This window comes from Melanotaenia boesemani, chromosome 8, assembly GCF_017639745.1.
Source record: "Melanotaenia boesemani isolate fMelBoe1 chromosome 8, fMelBoe1.pri, whole genome shotgun sequence".
Lineage (NCBI taxonomy): Eukaryota > Metazoa > Chordata > Actinopteri > Atheriniformes > Melanotaeniidae > Melanotaenia > Melanotaenia boesemani.
The window spans coordinates 3,893,850-3,910,688 of NC_055689.1; the positions used below are offsets into that span (position 1 = coordinate 3,893,850).

The 16,839-nt window shown below is 44.1% G+C and overlaps 1 protein-coding gene across 2 annotated transcripts in view; it reads right to left on the bottom strand.

Annotated features, from left to right (window-relative positions):
* Nucleotides 1-311: 311 nt before the first annotated feature.
* The window catches only part of LOC121643794 (phosphatidylinositol 3-kinase regulatory subunit gamma-like), a 43,175-nt gene continuing 26,647 nt past the window's right edge, over nt 312-16,839 (bottom strand). For both annotated transcript variants that reach the window (XM_041991340.1, XM_041991341.1), the window contains exons 3-16: nt 14,599-14,691; nt 13,699-13,770; nt 12,876-13,025; nt 12,428-12,638; nt 12,270-12,355; nt 12,085-12,187; nt 11,878-11,976; nt 11,600-11,780; nt 10,219-10,338; nt 9,985-10,127; nt 6,839-7,015; nt 6,677-6,748; nt 6,393-6,563; nt 312-3,367 (exon numbers count right to left, since the gene is read on the bottom strand). In XM_041991340.1, the coding sequence (XP_041847274.1) occupies nt 3,160-3,367; nt 6,393-6,563; nt 6,677-6,748; nt 6,839-7,015; nt 9,985-10,127; nt 10,219-10,338; nt 11,600-11,780; nt 11,878-11,976; nt 12,085-12,187; nt 12,270-12,355; nt 12,428-12,638; nt 12,876-13,025; nt 13,699-13,770; nt 14,599-14,691 (1,886 nt within the window). In that variant the 3' untranslated portion in view covers nt 312-3,159. The remainder of the gene's footprint in view (nt 3,368-6,392; nt 6,564-6,676; nt 6,749-6,838; nt 7,016-9,984; nt 10,128-10,218; nt 10,339-11,599; nt 11,781-11,877; nt 11,977-12,084; nt 12,188-12,269; nt 12,356-12,427; nt 12,639-12,875; nt 13,026-13,698; nt 13,771-14,598; nt 14,692-16,839) is intronic.

Consider the following 16,839-nt stretch of genomic DNA (forward strand, 5'->3'; position numbering starts at 1 on the left):
TGCTTAGGCAGCTGCCCCCGCGACCCGACTCCGAATAAGTAACAGAAGATGGATGGATAGCTTTTCCTCCAGATGCAAAACAGTGGTAGGGGAACATTTTCGGTGGAACATTTAGCCTTAAAGGGGGGTGAAACACCTTTATGTTTCTCCTCCTGTCAGCAAACAGCAGGCTTCACTCAGTCCTGGTGGTATCCAGCCACGCCCACCAGTTTGATATCCAGCTTTAAACTGGAGTTTTGTGTTTTCCAATAAAAACAAATCAACAGGAATATATTTCTGCAGAAAATCCTTTGTGAGACAAGTGTGATCAGCTGTTGCTCTAATACCACCTGGAGTGAAAGAAAGATCTGCATGATGAGCCTGTAGCTCAAGTTTCTGTTTACAAAGCAAAACTAGCTAGAATGAAAACATCGCTGTCAGCCATAAGCTAAAGATTTACAACGCTATAGACTGCAAACAAAAGCATATTCTGTAAACCGTATCCTCCACCATACTAAAGAATTCAGTCCTTATTCATCCTACAAAACACCAACTAAAGAAAAACGCACCGACAGCCAGCTGCATGTTAGTTTCTAGATGCTGGGCTCCACACGTCTGAGGGTGTGGAACAAAACAAAGTGCAGTCACAGAAGTGTTGGTCCAACAAACCAGATGATGGACATTTTATCGACTAATGAGCTTAACGAGAAAACACTGAAGGTCTGGATCAGCTGATGAGACGTGTTCACATTATCTTATCTCGTTTAATTCTAACAACCGCTGGGCGCCTGGCGTGGATGCCCGACATCCTGCAGACGATCAAAAGGGAAAATGTAACAGCTAATAAATGAGCCCTTCCTACCACATGCTCATATTTTCATCACACACACACACACACACACACACCCTCTCATCTCCTACTTTTAGCTAACTGGCGACCTGTGAAGGACGTGTGAAGATGTTACGTGACGTGCAGAGTTGGCGACATCATCTCACGACAGCAAAGAGATGACTAAAGGCACTTCTATCTGATTTTTTATTTTCTAGCCCTGTAAATCATTAGCATCGCTGTGGCCTCTGCTTTATTCGTGGATCGTCATCACACATGAGAACTGTGCAAAGTACAATGAATTCGTCCTGACTGCAGAATGATTTCAATGTTCAGACAGAATGTCATCTTTTATGAGCAGAAAATCAGCTGAAAGACGAAGAGAAAGCTAATCCAAACACACAACCTCTTATAAACAACAATCACATGCTTGTTTTCTCTGAACCTTCTACAAAAATAGTCTTTATCTAGCATCCTGTGTAGGAAATATGAAAAATCTATACTTGTTCATCTTAACAAGGTTTAAAAACAGCCTCTTTTCATAGCAACAACTTCACAGACCACATGATAAGAACTGCTTACCGCTGCGTCTACTGTGCTTTCAAAGTGACGGTTTTTACCTCAAACCGGACCAAAAACATCACAGACACAGCACAGGACAGTGGGAGGAGCCTATCCGCCAATCTAAAACGTCTCATAAAAACACAAAATTCAACCACGAGTCCAAGTAAAAAAGATTATGAACAACAACCCAAACAAACACCTCCATGCATACGATACTGGATAATCTCTGAGACCATGGAGGCCGTGCTGAATGGCTAACAGGACTGCTTCAGCTTATTCTGTCTTGCTACATGAGAACAGCTTTCCTCAGGCTCACATCAGGTGGGTCATTTGCATCCTCAGAGTCTAAGAGCAAAGCAAAAATCCTGAAAACATGACGTCACGCAGCGACTGCATGTGTCTGAAATATACTGTACACCAGTTATATTACTGCTTTTTATATAAATGTTCTACTGCTCTGTCTGTCAAGCTTATGATAAAATGAACAGAGAAATAAACATCTGCATGGAAACTGTACCATGATAAAAGTCTACCTAGACAAAGCAAATCTAGTACCTAAGATACGATAATCGCACAAGTTAATGGTCTGTGGGTGTCTTTATCGTACAGAACAAGAGACAGTACGGAGCTACGAGAGTTTTCTAGCTTGTACGTCCATATCTGCAACTCTAACAACAAGAACGGCTACAAATCAAGTCAGAAAATGTGGGAAAAGTTTGGAAAAGTCTGGGTTTACGCACCTACGTGTGAACTGACGAGTATTTCCTGACTGAAAATTGCATGCAGATCTGTACCTGTAGCTGCTGTTGCAGATTAAAAAACGGATAGCAGTTACTAAGCTGGAGACACAGGTTATAAAACTTGTCCTGTTCCAGCTCCATGTGTCCACGGCTACAGGTGCTACAGCAAAACCGGAATCATACAGATTCCTTTTGTGATTTAAAAGTTATTCTAAATTCACAACATACCAAAAATGTACCATGCATTTCCTCCCAGACTGGATGTTTTACTCCAGCAGTCAGAAATAAAGACAGTTTGATAAAAAATATACCTGTATGAATATATTTTAAAGCTGTAGCTTTGTTCATGTTGACATGTTCACCTTCTTTCTGTCGAGCCTGGATGATGTCACACTGACACAGGCTTGTGGTCATTCAAAGCTATTAACTATGGCACTTATGCAAGCTTTAAACTGAATCAGTCTTCTTTTAAACAAACTCCTCCGATGTGTCGGCCTCCAGCCTGGCTTGGCCGAGCCGGTCCTTTCAACGAAGAACTGCTCAGGCTTTTGTCTGCAGGCAGTCTGGGGATGACAGATTGGGCCTTTGTCTAAAGAAATTTATCTTGTGTTCAAGGCTAAAATAAAGACAAAAATCGCCTCCACCATCTGGTCTCTCCACTTCTTTCCCTACGACCTTGGAAAATATTTTTGTGTGCTTATTTTGCTTTTGTTGACACATATTTTTTGACGCTGTCCAGCTGTGGCCGGCTGATATAAAAGTGGAGACGCAGACCAGGAGCCAGGCTGACCTGTGCAGTGTCCTGTAATCAGTAGTAGTGTGCTTATTATGAGGCATGCTGCGAAGCATGGAGCGCTCTTAACTGGACTGGGACTGGTGTGGGAAAGAAGCACCAGACTCCAGCTGAAAATATATCATTTCTTCTTCTGTTTTACTGTTACTCAATTTTTCCTGCAACTTTAAACAAAATAAACAAGTGTTGTCAGTTTGTTCTTTTTTCCCTCATGGATGTGAGGGAAGGTTTCCCCACCCTGGCTGTTGGATAATTCATCTGGGATGCTGGTTCTGGTTCTGAGAACGGGCCAGAACTGGGTAGGCTAGATTTACATTCAGCTGGTCGTTGTGTTGGACCAAGGAGACGTTTTTGTAGTGGAGCACCAGGTCTTTGAGAGATGAGTACAGGTTGTAGGGCTCAGCGAAGCCGTAACCCGTGGTCGTCTTGTAGATGACACAGTGCTTCGTGTCGCCTTCCACACTGGAAAGGAAAAAGTTCAGGTTAAATACGGGCTCATCATCATCCCGAAAGGGAAATTCTGGCATTACAACAACTGTGCACAACAGAGCTAAATCTGTTCTGTTAAAACTCTGCTTGTATTTGTGACTCATGCACACAAGAAAAGATTAAATGTGTGTGTGTTATGCAGCAAACTCCAATCCCACAGACCTGAAAAATGTGTGTGTGGTTTAAGGGAATGGTTTTAAATGGTTTGTTCAGGACCAAACTCATACATGGGGAAGCTTGGGGGAAAATAATAACCCTGTAGCATCACTACTGCAGGTCCAAGCTGGGTATGATGTCCCTGAAGCTTTAACGCTGCTGTGGCCCCGCAGATAAATCTAAAAGCCAGCTGCTCGCCAACACGCTGCCGTTTTCTTCCCGTCGTGGAATAGTTCATTATAATTTATATCTGTATACCTACACCCATCATCTTCTTCATCAGGACCGCCTTCTAGTACCGGGCCGTCCTCTTCATCAGGACAGCCTTCTAGTACCGGGTCGTCCTCTTCATCAGGACCGCCTTCTAGTACCGGGTCGTCCTCTTCATCGGGACCGCCTTCTAGTACCGGGCCGTCCTCTTCATCGGGACCGCCTTCTAGTACCGGGCCGTCCTCTTCATCGGGACCGCCTTCTAGTACCGGGTCGTCCTCTTCATCAGGACCACCTTCTAGTACCGGGCCGTCCTCTTCATCGGGACCGCCTTCTAGTACCGGGTCGTCCTCTTCATCAGGACCACCTTCTAGTACCGGGCCGTCCTCTTCATCGGGACCGCCTTCCAGTACCGGATCGTCCTCTTCATCAGGACCTCCTTCCAGTACTGGATCGTCCTCTTCATCGGGACCGCCTTCTAGTACCGGGCCGTCCTCTTCATCGGGTCCGCCTTCTAGTACTGGGTCCTCCTCTTCATCAGGTCTGCCTTCCAGGACCGAGTCGTCCTCTTCATCAGGACCTCCTTCCAGTACTGGATCGTCCTCTTCATCGGGACCACCTTCCAGTACCGGGTCGTCCTCTTCATCAGGACCACCTTCTAGTACCGGGCCGTCCTCTTCATCGGGTCCGCCTTCTAGTACTGGGTCCTCCTCTTCATCAGGACCGCCTTCCAGTACCGGATCGTCCTCTTCATCGGGTCCACCATCACACAGTTGCTGCAGGTTTGGGATGGACCTGGTCAGCAACAACTGCCTTCTTCCACCAAGGGACATCCTGTCTCAGAAAAACTGTTCCATGCTTTCATTACTTCCAGATTAGATTACCGCTATTCCAGATTAATGTTCTGTCCCAAATAAGTACTGAAAGTCTCCAGTTGACCCACAATGCTGCAGCGAGGGTTTTAATGAGAACTAGCAGGAGAGGTCATTTTTCTCCAGTTTAAGCTCTCTTTATCAGCTCCCTGTTAAATAAAGCTCCCCATGACTGGCTTCATTGTAGATCAAAGCTCCCATAGTTCCATATATTCCAAACAGAGCTCTTAGCTCTCAGACTGAAGGTCTACTTGTGGTTCCAGAGTCTCTGAGAGTCCAATGGGAGGAAGAGCCTTTGGCTATCAGGACCCTCTCTTATGGAACCAGCTCCCAATTCAGGTTTGGGAGGCAGACACCCTCTCTACCTTTAAGATCAGGCTTAAACTTTTCTTTCTTGATAGTTTGAGGGCTCTAGCCATCCCTTAGTTATGCTGCCATAGACTGCTGAAGGACGTCCATGATGCACTGAGCTCTTCATTTTCATCCCTCTGCTCCTCTTCTTCCATGTAGAAACATGTGACAGTATCAGCATCAGTTTCTCCTCTCAGCAGGTCTTTCTGGATAAAAGCTGCAGGGTCTGCTGGTCTCTCTTTCCTGTCCTCTCCACCCCAACCAGTCCAGGCAGTAGGAGCCGGGTCCTGGTTCTGGTTCTGGTCCTGGTGGAGGTTCTTCCTTCCTGTTAAAAAACTGTCGCCACTTGCAGCTCAGGATGGGGGCAGGATCGAATCAATATTGGATGCAATCTGCTTGGTTTTCCTTAACGAGGCTGTTAGTAGCTGCGTTTTCATTACACTATTTTGCAAAATAAAAGCGACATTTCTAAGATTTCGATAACGTGTAATTGCGATTTGCAGGTGTTTCCATTGAATGGTGTTTTAGCTCATTAGCCGTTATTCTTGTAAAATCTCATCCAGTGAGACTCCACTTTGAGGAGAATAGAGATTTCTAAATCTTTGTAAAACTGAATTTCGCCGTTGTTTGCTATCAAGGATGACGATTCTATTTTTTCTTTAATTATTTGTAAAAAGATTTCCATCTCTTCCTGCGTCTACTCAGACTGCGCCATCTCTATTTGAAACGAACTGATCACGTGACCCGCTGCGTCACGTCCGGTGAAGCGTAAATGCGAGAAAAGTGTTTCCATTACACTTTTGCGATATACTTCTATATGGACACGTCTGAAAAACCACCTCATGAGAGCTAGTGATATGTGAAGGTTTTTTTTAAATGTAGGTTTTTCCATTACCGTTTTTTATTGCGATATTTAGTTTTTGCGCAATTGTAGGAGTAATGGAAACGCACCTAGTGATTATGAATTGGCTGGAACTGATTTGTCTGTAAAGCCCTGAGATGACGTTGTGAAATGGCGCTATATACAGTTGAATTGAATTGAATCTCATATCTGATCTCGGTCCACAGTGTTTTAACAATGACTGGCTGAAGAAGGACTAGAACAGAGAGAAGCAGAGTCAAAGATGCACAAAGTGATGGGAAATGTCTGTGGGACCGATGTTTTGGAGCACTGGTGTCAAACTCCGGTCTGCAAGGGTCGCTGTCCTGCAGGTTTTTGTTGTTTCAGCTGGGAAACAACAAAAACCTGCAAGATAGTGGCCCTTGAGGTCCAGGGTTTGACACCCCTCTTTTAGAGAATGAGACTGTTTGCTGGTGTAACAGTAAAACATGTGTGAACAAATCATCTCAAAAGGTGCAGCTAGGTGCTACATCAAAGATATTTTACTATTGGACAGAGACAAACTTACACTACAGAACAGGCGTAGGAGCCCTTCTGAGACTGACTCTCCCGGATCAGAAAGGTCCCGTCACATTTGCCTCTCAGCATTTCCTCAGCCTGGGTCCGTTTGATGTCGCCCACATACCAGGTGCACTCGTCATGGTGCGGCGTGCCCTCGTCTTCCTCCAGCGAGTAGGAGCTGAGGACAGATGTAGATCACAACTCAAATACTCAGCTTAACATCTGCCTCCATTTGGTGCTTACCCGTCACAGCCCAAGACACCGAGCTGCCGCTTGAACTCAGACACTTACTCATCAGCATCGTTCTTTATTCCCAGCCATTCATTGATCTTCTTCTGTCTTGTTCCCTTCTGTGTCAACCATCTGACAGGAAGAACACAGCAGATGTCATGCTGAATATTTGTGCTGATGTATGTAAGGATGTAGGAGGAATCTTTTATGAACCATCCTTACATCAGGTACTGGTCTCTGATCTTGCGAAGCTGCATGAGATCTGGCTTGAGGCTGTTCATCTTCTTGTCGATCTCTCTGTTTTCAGACACCTGCTGCCTCAGGTCCTGCTCCAGCTTACGCTTGCTGTCATGAATTTCCTTCACTCGAGACTTCAGTCGCTCCGAGTTGCTCTGGATCCTAACAGAGAAATACAAACCTTGACACTTAAAACTATTACTGCTGCTACAACTGCTACTGTCCTCTTAGATATACATATAACTGCATAAAACAGGCAATACGAGTGAGCAGCCATGATGGGAAATGTCAGAGAGAAGCAGCTGCCATGTAAGTGGTTGGTATTAGGACAGAGCAAGTGAGTGTGAGGGAGGGGTTGCAGACAGACATACATGTAGACATGTGTTTCTTGTCAAGGCAACGCCAACAAGTATGTGCAGTTGTGTGTGTAGCACTGGAATCATGCACACACCATCCAGCAACAGTAATATATAACACACAAAGTATTCTCTGCCTGCTGAGTCACTCAGAAACAGACACTAAGGCGGAATCCCATTTAATCCTCTCAGCGCCTCCACCCGTGTTTAGCATGTTCATGTTAGGGGAGGGGCTAACTCAATTCTTTTTGGGGTAAGGGGCGGGGCTAAGGGCCACATAGCCCACCAAATGAAGACAGCCCAGGACCAAACTTCTAAGGAAGAGGTATAAAAAAACCACAGAAAATACACTGGTTATATCAGCAAAGATGGCGACAGAAGGCAGGCAGGGCAGAAATGTTTATTCAGCATCAATAAGGATGTAAAAAATAATTTAAACTAGTTTTCACAATCTCGTGTTCCATTTCTTTGTGGCTCTGTTGATCATAGGGCTGCTGTCTAAATTGCCAACATTCATTAACGTTAATGTAAGCTTCTTTGCTAATGTCGCTAAGGCTGTCAAAACTAACGCGTTAACGGCACTAATTCATGTATTAATTGCGTGAAAATTTTTAACTCATTTAGCGACGTAGCATCCGTGATTAGTGACGCTGAGACATGGAGGTGTCTAAGGGCAAAATAGAAAAAGCTGACGGGCTCTATACAGTGAGATGATGATGCTTTAACACCAACACTTTACTGGTGAGAGGGCTTTTTCACGTGGTTTGCACTGCTCTGGTCGTCGCTGCTCTGCCCAGGGTAGCAGCCTCCTCTCCCTCCCTCCCCTGTTGTGAATCATGACGGCTGACATGATCAGCTGATCGGCTTTTCTGTCGCTAGCACCGTCTCTCTTGTTGCGTTTATCGTAGAAGGAGGAAGCTAGCGGTTCATGGTTCACACCGGTTTTGTACCCGCTAGCTAAAGTAGCTAAGTAAACATTTATCAGTCTCATCAGTTCCGTGTCACTGTCATGGAAACGTGGAGACATCTTCACTACATCACTGCACAGCAGCAACGATGTAATGAATTACTACACTGCCCTAATTGTAACATAACGTCTCCTTTTGTTTATTCTTCTTATTTAAGACAAACCCAGAAATATGTCAACGATAACAGCTATAATCGCTCTGATGTCATCAGTTTGTTGCCCTTTGGTTGATACTTGTCACTTTGTCTCTCGTTGCAACTTGGGATGTTCCGATTTTTTTCTGTCCGACACCAACTCTGATACCTGGGGTTTAGGTATCTGCCGATACCGAGTACGGATCCGATACCAGTGTTATTTCATTAAGAGTCTATAAATTCTGTTTCATTCTTCATCTTCACGTGACAGCGACATGGATCTGATGGACATGAGACTGATAAACTATTGCTAGTGCGTCCCATAACAATGCTTTGAGTTAAATATAAGAGGAACCAGGAACCGCTAGTTTCCTCCTTCTCAGATGAATAATAAACAAGCACAACAAGAAAGAACGTGTGGGGGATTAGGGGGCGTTACTTCAAGTTTAAAATATTTAATGCAATTATTTACATAAGTTAGTTCCTGCTGTTAACGCCTTATTTTTGACAGCCTTAATATTTATTTATATAATTCATGTTTTATTAACATGTGAATTCCACGATGGCCACAGAACTGTTTTAATTATTGAGTAAATAAACTTGGATCAAAGAATTTCTATTAAAAACTGTCTTGAAATTGGATGAACAGTGAACGTTTTCCATCAAGAACAGGGCTGTTAATCCAGGACAATAAATTCTAGGATGGCTTTCTGGCGTCCTGCTGACGAGTCGTCATGTTTTTTAAAAGCCTTTGCCAACGTTTGTTTTTGCTGTAGTTCGCTGCACATTTCCTTTAAGGCAACAAACTTGTGCTCCTTTACTTGATTTAACCAAAATGCTTTATACAGTCTCTGCTGGTAAATCTGGCAGCGTTCATGTCGCCTCTGGAAACTTCAGCCCTGCATTTGAGGCATGTCGCTGTTTAGCTAGGATTTTCTAATGAGTAATGACAGCAAATTACTAACATTAATGCTAAATGTTAGCACAACAGTGACTCACATGCAGCTGCTTCTCCGTCTTCCGACTCAAAACAACGGTCATGCAGGACTGTGTAACTTCCTGTCTGTGTGTGGTCGTGTTGGGCAGGAAACAAAGAATTATGATTCCGTTTCCATGGTAACGGATGGTGTTTAGACAGAAATACTCACCGATAACGATCCCCTGACTTTTGGAAGGATCGGCAAGTATTTCCGATGCTAGTATCGGTATCGGCCTAACCCTAGTAGCAACTAGCGACCACTTGTGACGACCTATAACGATCAAGTAGGGGTATCTTATTTCTTACTGCAACGTTTTCACCCCATACCAGGGGTAGGGAGGGGGAGGAGTAAATTAAAGCAATTAGAGTTTGCTTTAGAAAATTTTGAGGGTCATATTTAGCATGTGTGATGTCGCAAAGTGGAGAAGATTTTTAAGACATTCCTGATTTTTCATAAAACTTGAACTGCAATATTTTAAAATATAGCAAAATGACCTCTCAGATAGTAAAAGTTTTATTTTTTCAGACCAGTTTTAACTTTGAATCCAGTTTCTGTGAGAGTATGACTGACTTATGGGGCTCCAAAATTGGCTGGGTTTTTCACTCATCTCAGAAACCTGTGTTCCTTAATGTTTACAGCATAACAATGACAATAAAGCTTTGCAGCTTTGCTCATTCTCTGCACGTAAACCTACTTCTGAATTTCTTTTTCGTTGCCTTCACGTTGGAATCGCTCCAGAGACTCTCTGCTGTATCTCTCCTGAGTCTCAAACTGCTCCTCGAAGATCTTGATGGTCTCGTTGAAGGCTTCGATGGCCGTGCGCTTCATCTGCAGCTCCTGTAGAAAAGAGGGAGAGACTTGTTGAGATTGTTTTCCTAGCGAGTCAACAAACGCCTGAGTTTTATGTGTCCATGTGTGGAGCTCACACCTGCAAGGTTCGAGTGTACTCCTCGTACAGAGTGTCGTACTCGCGGCTCTTCTCCTGGAACTGCTCATGATAGACCTTCAGCTGTTCTCCCACCTCCTCTATGCTGTTCTCCTTCACCAGCTGAGTCACACAGAATAAAAACAGCCGCAAACTCACTTTGAGGAGCCAAACAACGAAGCATTTCTGACTTACATCTACAAATAACATCTGGGTTGCTGAGATTTATAAATCATTGAATTCTGTTTTTGTCTATATTTTATAAGGAAAACACAACTTTTTGGAATTGGAGTTATATGAATGTGTTAAAAGTAATTTGACGGGATTTGTCACCAAATTAACACTAGAAGTCCCACAGCTGCGAACATGTTCGTAAGGCCCTCGTGGCTCATCTACACCTCATCAACTCATGTAAATTTGTGCTATTAACGCTTTCCTCCGCCTGATGGCACAGTGATTTCTCCTCACATAAACATGTTTACAATGGAAGCTCACATTTACTTCGGCAGTGGACACAGAACAAAGTGGATCTAATGTTTACAAAATGAAGATTTTAGTACAAAGATATTCATCAGTGCAGATTTCAACTCATTTCTATGAGGTGCAGTCACAAGCCTGTGTTGAGAACTGTCTGCCGTTTAGACCCGAAAACCTGCCTCAGTACCTGATGTGAAAAACAACAGGTCGGTAGGTGAGGTTTGGTAGAGGAAGGGAGACTGCAGGAGAAGCTGAAATCCTTGTGTTAAAGGCACACTAAAGTTTGTTTTCCTCTGTGGGATGTTTTTTTTAGAATGTTTTCTCTGAAGGTAATAAGATGACTGTCAAAAAGGTGTTTCCAGTAGAGAACCATGTCTGCTTTTAACGTAGAAGATCACCAGCATCCAGCCGTGTCCCATGCACACAGAGATTCCTCCTGATTCTCTGAATCTTCTGACGATATTCTACACTGTAGATGGTGGATCATCAAAGTCTGAGGAACATTTTTCAGAAATTATTCCACAGTTTTAGATCCAGTTTGTCTCAGATTGGTGAAGCTCTGTCCATCTTTCCATCTGAGAGACTCTGCCTCTCTGAAATGCTCCTTTTATACCAGTCATGTTACTGACCTGTTGCCAGGTAACCTGATTAGCTGTCAAATGCTCCTCCAGGTGTTTCTGGTTTGTACCAGGTACTTTTCCAGCCTTTTGTTGCTCCTGTTCCAACTTTTTCCAGATGTGTTGCTATCAGCTCATATTTTCATCTCATGGTGAAACGTCTCCGTTTCATCATCTGAAATGTTGCTACTGGGAGTAAAATATGGCTGAGGACATCTGGAAATCATTGCTTTTTTTGTTTTGTTTTAAATGTTACACAACTTTTTTGCAACTTGGGGGAAGTCACCCACCTGTTGGTATTTGGAGATGGGGTACAGGAGCTTGGTATCCAGCTTGGTGTTGTACTGAGCCAGAGACTCGTGGCGATAGTGGTTGATGAGCTCCACTACGGACAGGAAGGTCAGAGGCTCTGAGAAACCATAGCACCCATCTCTGTGGTAAATCTTTATAAGCTTATTGTTCCCCCCTTTCCTGCAGGGCGAGACAGAAAACCAGTTAACATGGCCGGACTTGACGGGAGACATGGTCCAACATGTTGACTGTGTGTGTGTTTACACTGTGGCTTCACCTCAGGGTGAGCGTGTACTCGCCCTCCAGCTTACTGGAGGCGTCTCGGACCAGAAAGGTGCCATCTGGGGTGTCCCGTAGTTTCTCATTCACTTCCTCTCTGCAGATTTCACAGCATGTTTAACCCTTAAAACTAACTGGGATCATTTATAAACTTTAAAGGCAGTAACATACACAACTTTTTGTTCTCTGGGTAGCAGAAGTTTACCTGGAAACATCTCCCCAGTACCACTCGGCATCATTCAGCATGCTGCTTGTGTCCGTCATGGCTGATGGTGCCACTTTGGAGTTGACTGGTTTTGCTGGAAGAACTGGAAACACACCCAGCAGTCATGACTGAAGGCATTTCTTACTAAAACAGTGGGTCTTCACTGTCTTAAAGAATGTTTTTACCTGGAGGAGGGAGGTCTTGCTGTGCAGTTCTCTCTATCAGCAGCCTCTCCACCACCATGGCAGGGAAGTCGTCATCCAGTGGAAACCTGTCAGTCAACACATCTAACGCTTTAACAGTGACAGTTAATGAGTTCCTTCATCACCTTTTCTTTACTTACCCAGGACTGGAGGGACCTGTCCGTATCAGCAGTGGGCCGAAGATCTTCCCCAGAGTGTGTGTGTCCAGGCCGTTGCTGTCCTGAGCCTGGGCCACCTTGGCCAGGTGTGTGAGCAGGTACTGCAAGGTGAGACGGTGATGGAGAGGGACTGTGGTGGAGGTTTCAAGGACCAGGCTTACTTCTCTGTCATGGCTGCCAGCTACAGCTCCATCTGGAAAAGTTGTCAGCAGAAGATCTGAAAGGTGTCTTTATTTCCTGAAGACTGCAGCTAAAGAAAAACAACCATCACAGAAACGTGATGCTGGACGAAAAGCAAACTTCAAGTTTCGGTGAAATAATGTTTAAATAAGTTCTCTTGAACTCTACCATCCCACCACCTGCCTTCAAAATGAGCTCAGCATGCAAGAAAAGTCTGATTTGTAAGCTGTAACAGCTAAAAGTGATGTACCTGCTGACTGCTGGAGGAGCTGCTGCTGCATGACGGCAGTCTGTAGATGAGGGTAGAGACATGCAGGGATGACTGGAGACGGGAGGTCTCTCAGGTACTGCAGGACGCTCTCAGAAAGGTAACTCAAGTCCCTCTCGGTAACGTCACCCTCTGGAACACAAAGACATTATTAACTCCAAACAGCACACGGAGAAATGAAGAGTCAGAGTCTTAATGTTGACTGAGATGAGGTCTTCGGGCTGGAATATACTTGCTGTGTACACAAGCGTACACGACAACGTTCCGCTATGTTTGTGTATATAGTTGCTGCAGGACGGCACGGCCGAACTGCTTGATACTGGAGGTCACTGCTAGTGGAAGAGCACAGCCTCATGGACTCCGAAATAGTGAAAAGGCCAAGTTTACCAATCTGTTGCCAACTGTTAAAGCACTGTTTATCACTGCGCGAAAGGGAGCAGAAATCATCACAATGCCTGCAGTTGTGGACGAGGCCCAGCAGGTCAAGACTATCCGCCATTTTTATCTTGTGTTCGCGTTTCAAGTCAATGTTGCAACTCGCGTCAACAGGAGCGGCCTACGTGCCAAACGAATGTTAGGAACGTGTGGCAGCTGTGACACGTACGCATCGCTAACAGCAAGAATATCCATCCCTTAATGTCCAGACAATCAAAGCAAAACAGACACACATTCTCTGGTTTATGCTTGAAAAGCAAAGATGCTGTGGCAACAGGAGTATTCTCAAGAGATTTATTTTACCAGGAATGACTGAAGAATAGTTTACAGATGCAGATTTATACGTGTACCATATAATCACTTTACTCACCAGAGCTCAGTGTGTACACTGGACTGTCTGAGGCAGGGTTAGCTGTCCTATACAACGCCTTGAAGTCCAGCCCTGAAGGAGAGAGCACAACAGTTCAATGTGGATTCATAAAGAAAGACCTTGAAATACAGGACAGGTGTCCATAGCTGTATTTAAAGTCTAGATGACAAAATAAAATAAAATAATTTAGCTGCTAAAAGCTAAAATCCTGGACAGACCGGTGTAAATTCTGCATCATTCGACTCATCTTGTTTTAAAATCTCCCTGACAAACAACATTAACTCTAAATACATCATGAGCTTCACAACTTAAAAAAAATCCTTTTAGAAAAGCTGTGTGTGGACAGTTTACGTCTCGGAAGAAATTCCTAGAGACGAGCCAGTCTGTCGGGTAGGTGCGAAAGCCAGAGCGTGCAGCAGAAATCCAACACCGAGAAGTCATTCGCTGCAGCATTATTTACATCCACACCGACCTGCTGCCTCTCTCAATGAATATCATGATGGAAACTTGTAGGCACTTTTGTCTCATAAAGCAAAGCAGAGAAACTATTTTATGGATCTGCTGGCTACTAAATGTCTGCAGAAAAGCCTCTCTGCAGTTATTTAGCCGATTATCAAACCCCTCTGTTGTTCTGAGTCGATGTTTTTCTTGTGTTTGTGTTTTCATGATTTTAGGTCACTTTTTAAATTTCCACAGCATGAAAGAGAAAGGGAGAAATAAGAGGTAAAACTGTGAATGGAGTCCTGCCGAGATTATTTGTTAAACACAAGGTGAGACGCAGAGCTCTCTGTGAGACCTGAGCCACATTAAACTAAATTCCCATGAATTTTAGAAAAGAGGTGAGGAGTAGAGGATGAGGGCAGGAGACAGATGAGCGATGGCTGGCTGACGTGGGTTTACCTCTCTTCTCTATGGCTTGGATGAGGCCGATGAGGGCCGGGGGGGCCGTCTCCGGTGGCGTGAACTGCTCGCTGAGGTCTGGCACAGAAGCAGCTGAAACAACAAGACAAATCTCAGTTTCACCGACAAGCCCACCGTTAAGCAGCAGCAGTGGGTGCAGACCAGCAATAAAACCCAAAATTTAGTGTCCTTTCACAAGCGTGCCCATTTCTGTGCAACAGCGCAGGGGAATTCAATAAAACCGTAATAAAAGTCGTCTCATAACATCAACTGAAACAGAGAGACATGGAGTCAATGTGGAGACTCGTAGTCTGGACGATAAAACTGAAGCCAGAAAAAGACCAGGACCAGCTCGGACTCTAAAAGAGCCAAACCTCATCAAACCTCATCTACTTTCCAACTCCCCACAGACCAAATCAAACATCTTATCATGTGGGGGCTAAAAGAAAAAGAGAGAAAAAATTTCCCTCCTCTCTCTTTCTCTCTCTCTCCTTCCCTCTTCCTTTTCTCTCCACCCTTGTACTCCGTCCTGCTCTGTGTTTCTCCTTAGTTCTTTGCGTGAGTAGAGAACAATAAAAGATTTAATAAAAACAAGCTAAAGCCCTGTGCCAGACCCGGCCCAGCATCGCCTCCTCTTTGGCTTGGGGTCTGGAGGAGGTGGGGTCAGGTTGTTACCAGGCCTGGCCAGGGCTTGGCAGCAGGCTCCGGTTTCTGGCCCTGCTCGGTTAAACCACCACTGATTATTAATTTGGAGAGTTCAGACAAGAAAGGCCATGTCAGCACATTCCACCTAAGTTCCCTCCCTCTCTCTCTCTCCCTCTCTCTCTCTCCAGATTCTTTGGATGTCTCTCAGCCTCGCTCTCTTCTGCTCACGCTTACTTTATGTAGACTCTCTCCCAACTCCCAACCTTTAGGCCTTTTTAATTAGGTTTTTATCTTCCTCCTCCTCTGCTTCTTCAAATCTGACGGTCTAACATGAAAACTGCCTAGACGCGTCTCTCAGACCTTTGCTTTTATACGAGGTAGCCATTTCTTTTGTTTCTTCCCAATCTCTAAACGGCTGTTAAAGATAGCTCAGAATTTTCTGATCCTGATCTTCAGTCAGGGGAAGAACTAACAGCAATTTTGTCTGTTGGTAAAAAACTAAAATGGAAACAGCAACCTTGTGTGCTTCCATCCTAAACAGGCTCTTTTCTAAACTGTTCTAGATTTCCTTTGCATCTTCTTTGCAATTGAGATCACCTGTGTTTTCCACAGTCACGATGCACAGTCATGAAGCATGGTTACGATGCACAGTCATGAAGCATGGTTACGATGCACAGTCATGAAGCATGGTTACGATGCACAGTCATGAAGCATGGTTACGATGCACAGTCATGAAGCCCGGTTACGATGCACAGTCATGAAGCATGGTCACGATGCACAGTCATGAAGCATGGTTACGATGCACGGTCGTGAAGCCCGGTTACGATGCACAGTCATGAAGCCCGGTCACGATGCACAGTCATGAAGCATGGTCACGATGCACAGTCATGAAGCATGGTTACGATGCACGGTCGTGAAGCACAGTCATGCTGCGTGTTAGTCATGATGCATGAGCTTGTCCACATAGCTGATATGTTAAGAAGACAGAGCTGAGAAACCTGAGCTGCAGCATTACACAGCATCCACACCAGCTGGCCTTTAGTTAAATCCATGCTTGAAAATGTTTGGGACAATTTAAAGTTAATTCATTAACCAAACATTCAAAACCTTTTCAAGATCAGCCTTCAAATATCTGAAGGGCAGACAAGGCAACAGAGATCATAAATACAGGAGATTTTAGTTTCAGTTAAAATGTTGGCCAGAATTTATTTTAATAATAGAAACTATTTATTCTGCACTAACTTTCAAACGTCTATGTATACATTATAGTTTATAAGTTGGGATTCAGAAAAAGTGAAACATTCTTCAGGAATGTACATATCACTTATTTAAAACATGAATGGATCTCCTTAACTCATTTTTCATTTATCGACCCTGCCCTGAGTAGAAAAAATAAAAAATAAATAAAATGAACTGATCTCAACTGAATTTTCAGTTCTGCCTTGAAACAAACTTAAAAATAAAGATCTTCTACACTGTTTCTGCCCTCCCTTGAACAGAACCACTGAATCTGGTTATCCCAGGTGATGAATAAAAACAGTCTTTATATGTCGTATCTGTAAAATTCTACTTTTTTTGCTGTATTTGAACGCCACA